Raw genomic sequence first — 9129 nt, forward strand, 5'->3', positions numbered from 1 at the left:
AGGAGAAAATAGGATTACTAGATCCACCTTGTTAAAGGATTTACAAACATACAATGAAGTATGCACTCTATTAGGAGATTTACAAAAGATTGTTAAGTCTACCTTGTTAAAGGATTTACAAACTGATTCACCTGTTAGGATGAAGCAGTGGATCTGGTTACAACTGATTGCTGATAAGATCCTTTATGCACTGATCACCTGATGTGATAGATATAACTTTTATGCATCTATGTTGACCTTGTTGTATTCCTCTATTCTGCTGCTGATTTACTTTTACTCTTCTCAAAATATTGCAATACAACACCATACAACGATATACAACATTTCTATCATATTTTACAAATGATATAATACATTACATATATACCATTCCAATATTTACACTGGCAAGGTTGACCAAACACAAGTGAACAAAACATTATTGAGTCAGCCAGATAGTAGAAAACTCAGGTTCCTCAAACTGACTTGGTGACCTTCTGATACTCGGCATCCACTACAATACACTGCATTTTCATGCACTTGGTAAGAGTAGAGGCACGGTGCATACTAATCACTCTAAGTAGCTTGGAACTTGGTAACCGTTCATGACTTGGTGAATATTGTGTCACTCGGTAAAAATTGAATCCATTGATAACCTTCTTCACTTGGTAAACACTAATTCCTTCATTTACCTTGTTCACTCGGTAAACACTAAGTCCTTCGTTTACCTTAATCACTCGGTAAACACTGATTTCAACTGATGACTCGGTGAACACTGAGAACTTGGTAAACACTACTGAACTTCCCATTTGCTCAGTGACCATTGTTCAGCATGGTATGAACTATTCTACTCGGTAACCACTACTGAACACTCGGTATGAACTATAAACTAAGTGATGAGCTCGGTAAACATTCATAATCAAATAAGTGTTGTAACTAATGACAAATATATCATAATTCCAACAGTGTGAAATGAACTACAAATTCATTAATAAAAAAATTATCAATGTCCTTTGATAGTACTGATAAGTCCAAATTACAATCTTTGGCTTTTCACATGGATACATCTATTAGTCCTTCGCAAAGTCTCTTCAAACTCTCATGGTAATCAATGTAAACAAAGTTTTAAAAAATGCACTTCATAATAGAATCAAGTATAGATTCATATACATGCAAAGTACTTTAAAGAAATAAAAGAACAAATAACATAACAAAACTATCAATGATAAGTAACATATGTCAATGCATTATCAATTATATATCAAATGTAAAAATAAAATATAAAGTATTAGAGTTGATGTAAGATTCGTTGTACTAGTCTAGGTTCTACAAAGATAAATCATGACAAGAAAGTAATGGGTAAATATCACATTATAGAGTAATATACCTTATGTAGTGGTAAGTGCATTGAAAGCTTAATAAAAAACATTGTTCAATCATCGCAATGTGGTGATACAAAAATTTGAGAAGAATAATATTAGATTTATACATAGTGAGAAAACCCTCAATCACGACATGTCCCTTAATCCTTGTTAAGAACTTTTAGAATGAAATAAGGTATATAGGCAAAGATATGATCACTTTTAATAGTATACAGAGAGTATGTAATGTTTTTTGTGTAAATTGCTTGGAGCCTGAAGATACCAATGTTAAATAAATCTATATTAACTTCATCATTAAAATAATGGGTATCATAATTTATTAGGATTTCTAAACTAGAGGTGTAATGTCTAAAATAAAAGAGATACCATAGAAACAACACTCATGACATATACTAAAAGTTTCATTTTCATATTTGGACAAAGAGAAAATACATAACTTAGTTTTAGAACAATAAGAGATTTATAGAAATATCAAAAATCCCTATTCTCAGATGTAGCAACATGTTATAGAAATGAAACCCTTGATACATGACAAAGATCAAACAAGGGGCTTTGGGATCCTCAAAAGTAACAATTACCCGTAATTATAATCAACAAACCCTCATCCATGAAAATAAACAATATCATGCCATTACAAATTATTAAGGCCTATAGATATAGAGAGACACAATTTTGGTATCACTTTTTTATGGCTTCCAAGCTTGAGTTTTTTGGAATCGAATTCAGGTCACGGTCATTCCATTTTGTTCCATAAAGACTTCAAAATCATTGGTTTTCATATAATATTTTACATAAATTAAAAAAATTAAGATGAGCTTGCAAATCACTTATGATATTGACAAGTTTTTATGGTATCTAGCTTTGACATTATAGATTTCATTAAAATAAACGAACAAGATCGAATTCTAGAGCTCCCAGAAGCTTTAAAATCAATACAAATTTCAGTTTTTCACATAAGTTCAATCATGATGATGAGATGAAAGAAAACCTTAGTAAACTATGATTGCCTTTATGCTTAAAATCAGTAGGTGGGTTCACTAGTCATTATACTAACTCCTTTCGAAGCCTAACGCTGACAATTTTCTTAAGGCTTTATGCTTGCATCCACATTTTATTGAAACATTTACAAATGGATGAATACAAACCAGACATTTCATATAACATAGAAAGTAACCCCCCTGGTGAGCTACTGAGGAGTGCATGCTGATGAGAAAAGCTTAAAATACAAATTGGATTGATAGACAATAATACAAAAAGGCCTACAGAAAAAGTTAAAAAATTAGCTGCCAAGCCCATTCCAAGTGCTTTCTTGTGAAAAACAATGGCATCAATTCACAAGATGTAAACAATGCGTGGAAGAAAATATATAGATGTTTAAAATAGAAATATTCATGTTTTTCGTCATACAAATCACTTGTTAATACAAAAATACATAATAGAAATGTTAAGACAATTGCCAATAATAAAAGTGCCCACTATTGCCATTCAACTTCTAAAACTAATATATTTACAAATAAAAAGAAATTACATCTCAGAAAAAATGACGCTTTATTTTTATTCAATTTTTTTTCATAAATAAATAAAAAGACTACCAATAAAGAGGATCAAAACTAAAACTAGTGGAAATATAAGAAATAAAAATAATTTACATATATGACATCAGATTTATTCTAAAATTCTTTCAACAGAAGATATTATTTTATCTTTTAAATTATATTGACATTCTCACACTCTCTCATTCTGATGATGGATCATGATCCGAAATATTGATGTTTAAAAACTTTCTACACAATCTTGACCCAAAAAAACAGTTGCATAATTCATGGATTGTGGAAATCTCCTAACTGCAATAGTACATGCTGCCAAAAGTTTTAGTTATGTGTAACATAGAATCTTTAGATACTAATAGACTACCATCAAAACACAACCTAATTATTTATTATTATTATTAGACATAAAGCACTCGTTTCGATTATATATAATTTGATTTTGCAACCACTCAATATAAAATGACAATAAAAAGCAGTTGGCAATCTTTAGGAACAAAATCTACAAAAAGGGAGATTCCTTTATTGAGTACGAGTAAGCGTGACATTGGAGATCTCTGTATACAAAGAGCCTTCCTTCAATGTTTAATCAACCCCAGTAGACCTTATATGCAAATTGGGCAGCTTTCTTAATGGACAGGCTACACAAGTTTGAACACATTTTACGTGTAGGTAGGTAAATGGCTTCCCAACTGAACTTATTAAAATCCCAAAAAAGCACAAGACCAACCCATTAAACATTACTGACAACTTCATGTGGAGGGAGTTAATATGTTTCTCCATATGGCTCACTGTTCAAAATGGCTCCTCATTGGTAACAGTATACGAAAGCAAAATCAATTAAAAAATACAGTACGAAAGAAGAGTCAATTAAATACAAAATGCCCCACCAGCTCTCTGCAAAACAAAAATGAGTTTACCGAACGTTCCATTTTTCAATATATTTGTATACCTTGGTTCTGCCGTTTCTCAACAAGGTGAAATATATTTCTAATTTCACTCACATTGTCAAACATATGGAAAATGACAGCAGAGGGAGTGTAATTACAAGAATGGCATTGGCATCTACCTTTCAATTAACTAAAGGAGTAGTTGTGGTCGTGACTAAACAAAACCATGGTAGCCCAACTGCTCCCCTCCTCCACCTTCCCTTCAAAATACTAGTCTCTTCATTCATGAAGATTAGGTAGCTGAAGCTCCAATGTATATTGAGAATGGCAGTTCATATTCTTGCACATTGTCTCTTCCATAATGCATGGTCTAGTGTTGATTTGTATAAATTCCGAGCAATCAACTACACAACATGGGTAGATCAGTTTGTTCATGAGCTACCCAATATTAGGTGTTAGATCTCTCTTGTAGTTTCACCTATCACTAGAGGAAGCTTTAAAATCTATACTACCTTTGTTTTGTTCAAGTTTATTCTCCTTGGAGCAGGAAAATCCTTGAAGTGAGCAAAGATGGGGAGAAAACCATGCTGTTCTAAAGAAGATGTCAATAGAGGGGCGTGGACAGCACAGGAAGACAAGATATTGACTAACTATATTCGCACTCATGGTGAAACTGGATGGAGAGCTCTCCCCAAGCAAGCCGGTAAGTTGTGGCAGTTCTTCAATGTTTTCTGCAAATGTTCTCATTTTTTAATTCAATTGGGTGTATATATCTTATTCAGGAAATGTTTATAAATTTTTCTCTTTCTTATGTTTTCTTATGTTCTGATTATAGATCATGTAGTGTGATTGAAAAGGTTAATAACAAAAAAAACTTTCATAATCAAATTCAAAAATTTTTATGAACATTTTTCAACTAAAAATAAGAGCCATACAAAATAACTTTCCAGTTCCCTCTCTTTTAAATGAATTTGTGATCTGTGTTTTTTCATGATTTTTCTAAATCCAAATAACTAAAGTCCAATGTTTCTAATCACGATAGAATTCCTCAGCAATATATTACAGAATTAGCGGGGGAAATGGAATTCTAATGATCATATTAAAGCTTTATAGTGAGATCTTGTTCTAATGTATAAGTGGGATGTTGAGCTGATGTTTGAAGCTTGCATTTGGGCAGGTCTGAATCGATGTGGGAAGAGTTGCAGACTAAGATGGCTGAATTATCTTCGGCCAGGCATTAAGCGCGGCAACATCACTCCCGATGAGGAGGAACTCATTATTAAAATGCACCGTCTGCTTGGAAATCGGTAAGAAAATTATTCCTTCCATTATAGATTGCTGTGAAGCAACCGCATGAGGCATATGTAGGAGTTAAACTTGTGTAAGCAGTTCATACAAATTTAGAGACGTGGGGAAATAATCTGATTTTGTTATATGCAATCTATTTGCAGATGGTCACTAATTGCGGGTCGGCTGCCTGGAAGAACAGACAATGAAATAAAGAACTACTGGAATATTCATTTGAGCAAGAGGCTTGCAATGGGTAGCAGTAGTGGCTTTAAGTCTAAATCTCAAGCTGTAATGCCAAAGCCTTGTAATATTTCATACATGAAAGAGAAGAGCCCTTGCCCAGTCAATTCCAGTGAAGATGATGGGCAAGTATTTTGCGAAACCAGATCGGCTCCTGATAATATGTTGAACATTAGAGATTCAGCACAAATTAATGAAGAAGAGGTCAATGTTTCCAAAACATGGAGTCAATATTTGAACGACTCGATTGTAGATGATGTTGGAGAAGAAGAAAACATAATGTTGGATGCATGTTCTTCACAAACTCAGGTTCGTGATAATGGGTGTTGTTTGGTGGGGGAGAGGGATTCAAAATCATCATCAGAATTGAATGTGTCATATCCTCCTATTTCCTTCAGTTGTGCTGAAGATTTGTTTGTGGAGAGTTTGCTACAAGCAAGGGCATTTGACTTAGAAGATATGTGCCCTGTTCCAAGCAACCAGAATCATGGTGTTGATCATGCCAACTGCTTGGCTATGAGGACTGAGCAAGGAATGGAACAGATCTTCAACACTGCTCTTGATCACCCAAATTGCATGCACCAACAACACCAACAATCTCCCACCCACATGGATTTAGATGAAATTGGCCTGCTTTTCAACTATGAGGAAAAGTGGGAGGAGAAAGTGGAATTGACTTCCTCAAGCATCCATGAAGATGATTGTAGGGACATTGATGTAGATAATTCTTGCTAATCCTCGTTGACTTATACATTCTAAGGAATTTTTATTTATTTGTAAATTCATTAATTGATTTTTTAACAATTGTAATTAAAACTTAATGATAAAATTTAGTTTTTAATTGATTTATTTTATGTAAAATATGTCATTTTTATTGCTATAGTTATTAATATTATTATATCATATTTTGAACTTTATTTTTATTTAATAATTGAGGGATAATCTTACCATCTAATATAAGCCTCTTTTAAGTGAGACTATTTTTTGGTAGTTCTTAAACATCACATATTAAGTAAGAAATTAAGTCTGAAAAAAATATTTGTTAGCTTTGATTATTTTACACTTCCTTTTGTATCTAAGTCAATTATCACTGTGTGACATTTAAGCCAAATGTTATTTCATTTAAGGTACCAAAGAAACTAACCAAAGCTTCCACCATTGATAATTATAATTAATGAATATAAATTTTATATTTTATTAGGGGAAAAAAGTTTTGAATAGGCCTAAAACCCTTCACAACAAGATTACAAAAGATTGATCATTGAAGCCCAGCCTTGACCAAAAAAAAAAAAAAAAAAAGCTAGAAACATAATAGACAAAAGTTAGCAATAAGACAAACTTGAACCAAAAAGACAACTAGGAGAAAGCAGAAAAAACAATAAAAAGAGACACATAGGCCCACAAAAGACACTAATTGATGTCCTTGAGCAACTCAACATCTTCAAGCTCGAGTTGCTCCATGTTTTAGCAACCTTCTTTAGGTCCACAATCTTTTTATTTGTTGTATGGTCCTTCTTTCAAGTACTCACCTTAGTTCTTTTGCTAAGGCATGGCATGGTCTCACTAAGGCTATCTTTGTCATTAGGTAGTTGGATAATGGCCTTACCATTTCTTGTAATCTCCATCTTGGAAACCAAAATCCTCAGGTGCTTAGCGGAGATCTTCAAGAACTTTAAACTCTAAGTATCTCTTTGGTTTAATTGATTATGAAGAATATTTAAAAGATTTATAAAAATTGATCATAATTTTAGTATTCTTTATGATTAGTAGTTAGGTTTTAACATATTTAATGTTTTATAAATTATTACAATAAGTAGTATTCATATAAATGTAAGTTCTCAAGATATCATTGTCAAAAAATGCTTGTGTAAAAAATAAATATTTATTCGAATAAATTATTATCCTTAATAATAATTTATATTGGAAGATCTTACTTTTGTAAGAAGTCTCAACAATTATATATGTGACAGGTGGGTACATCTCCTATTCTCAATTTCATTTAGCCTTTTATCTTTTTCTTAATAATTTTCATTATTAGTATTTTGTGTAGAATTTATTCTTTCATTCAATTGTTTTGGAAATAAATTTCTTGAAAATTTAGTTGGCAGATACAAGATAGGTGAACAAATTGTACTTTTCTTTTATTCACGGCTTAGAGCCCCTTTGGAAAAGACCCAAAGAATGAAGGATGTCCATTCCATACAATTATGCTTGGGGCATGATCCTAGCCTCATGGCTTAAGATATCAAAACCTTTACGCTAGGAAGACTTGATCCCTAGTGCGTTCATTCAAAACCATTCAACTTCACTAGTAGATAAGGGCCCATTGACAAAGATATTATTTTTTGCTTCTTGATCATGTTTTATTCTTTTCTTGAAGTGTCACAATATTAAAAGAAGGTGTTAAAATGTTGCCTTTGGAATGTGTGTGTGTGTGTGTGCATATATATATATATATATATACATATATATATATACATATATATATATATATACATATATATATATATATATACATATATATATATATACATATATATATATGTATATATATATATGTATATATATATATATATGTATATATATGTATATATATGTATATATATATATATATATATATATATATATATATATATATATGTATGTATATGTATATGTATATGTATATGTATATGTATATACATATACATATTGTATCATCTTAAAATGGAAGCACCCATGTTAAGAATGTTTTGCCCTTCTTAGAGGGTTTTTTGGGCCTTCATCAAGTTGTCTCCTATTTTTTGTCCCCTTCGCATCTGATGTTCCTATTTAGGACTCTATTTGGGCCTCCCTAGGTACTTTTCCCTTTTGGTTCATTTTCCAAAGACCCTAAACCCCTTGTTCAAGGACAACCTTGACCCTGACCTAGGTCCCCCTTTTCATCAAAATGTTTTCCAAATGCTTGGAGATGTTCAAAAGTTTGTTTTCCCACTTTCGAGTCGATTGTTTCAGGCTTTGACATGGTAAACTCTTAAATTGCATTTAATCTAGGTCCATTTCTAGGGGTTAAGTCTTAATTGGAATTTAATTCTCCTATGTCAGCCTCTCTATAAGTTTGTGCCCTACACAAGTATAAAAGGAAGGCTTCCTCTCTCATTTTGAGGAGGAGGAGAAAGTTTTTCTGTGATGTGGTTTTTCTACAATCCACTTTCATGATCAACTAATCAATTTTTCTTCCAAGAAAGTTCAAGCAAGAAAATCAAGTGAGAAAGAAATCACCCATTCAAGCATTCAAGTTCTCTATTGAAGATCAAGTATTCAAGTATTCAAGCCTTTGAAGGGATTTGGTTCAAGCATTCAAGATCCATCATTCAAACACTAGATTTGTCCATCATGGTGGTGTGATCTTCCTTCAAGATCATTTGTTCATCTTGAAGATCTATTCATTCTTCCTCAAGGTGGATTTCAAGCATATAATCATGAAGGTTTTGTTTTACATTATTGATTCCAAGATTTCATATCAATATACTTATTTACATTTCAAATACAATTGCATATCTATTGAGTATCATAGCTTCATTGTTAGATTTATGTCTACTACTTGTTAGCATTCTCTATTTCAAATCATTATTAAGGTTGATTCCAAATTGGGGTTTGACCAAGGCCAACCCCTCATCCAAAAAATAAAGCTCTTTTTCTTGTAGATACAGGTCTGGGACAATAAATATCAGTGCAGATTTTAGTACCCTTTTTGTCGAATGTTCAATATTCGTGAACATAATTTTTATATTAGAGAAATGCAAGTCAAGGTTAGAAATA

General features: G+C 32.1%; 1 protein-coding gene across 1 annotated transcript; it reads left to right on the forward strand.

Annotated features, from left to right (window-relative positions):
• Positions 1-4142: 4142 nt before the first annotated feature.
• LOC149573156 (transcription factor MYB14-like) lies at positions 4143-6177 on the forward strand. The gene is made up of 3 exons (XM_089814330.1): positions 4143-4501; positions 4976-5105; positions 5250-6177. Exons 1-3 carry the CDS (start codon positions 4369-4371, stop codon positions 6061-6063), a joined length of 1077 nt encoding a protein of 358 aa, XP_089670456.1. The 5' UTR covers positions 4143-4368; the 3' UTR covers positions 6064-6177.
• Positions 6178-9129: the final 2952 nt, after the last annotated feature.

The sequence above is a fragment of the Cupressus sempervirens genome, chromosome 2 (genome assembly GCF_028749045.1).
Source record: "Cupressus sempervirens isolate cs-2001-9-10 chromosome 2, ASM2874904v1, whole genome shotgun sequence".
In the NCBI taxonomy this organism is placed as follows: Eukaryota; Viridiplantae; Streptophyta; class Pinopsida; order Cupressales; family Cupressaceae; genus Cupressus; species Cupressus sempervirens.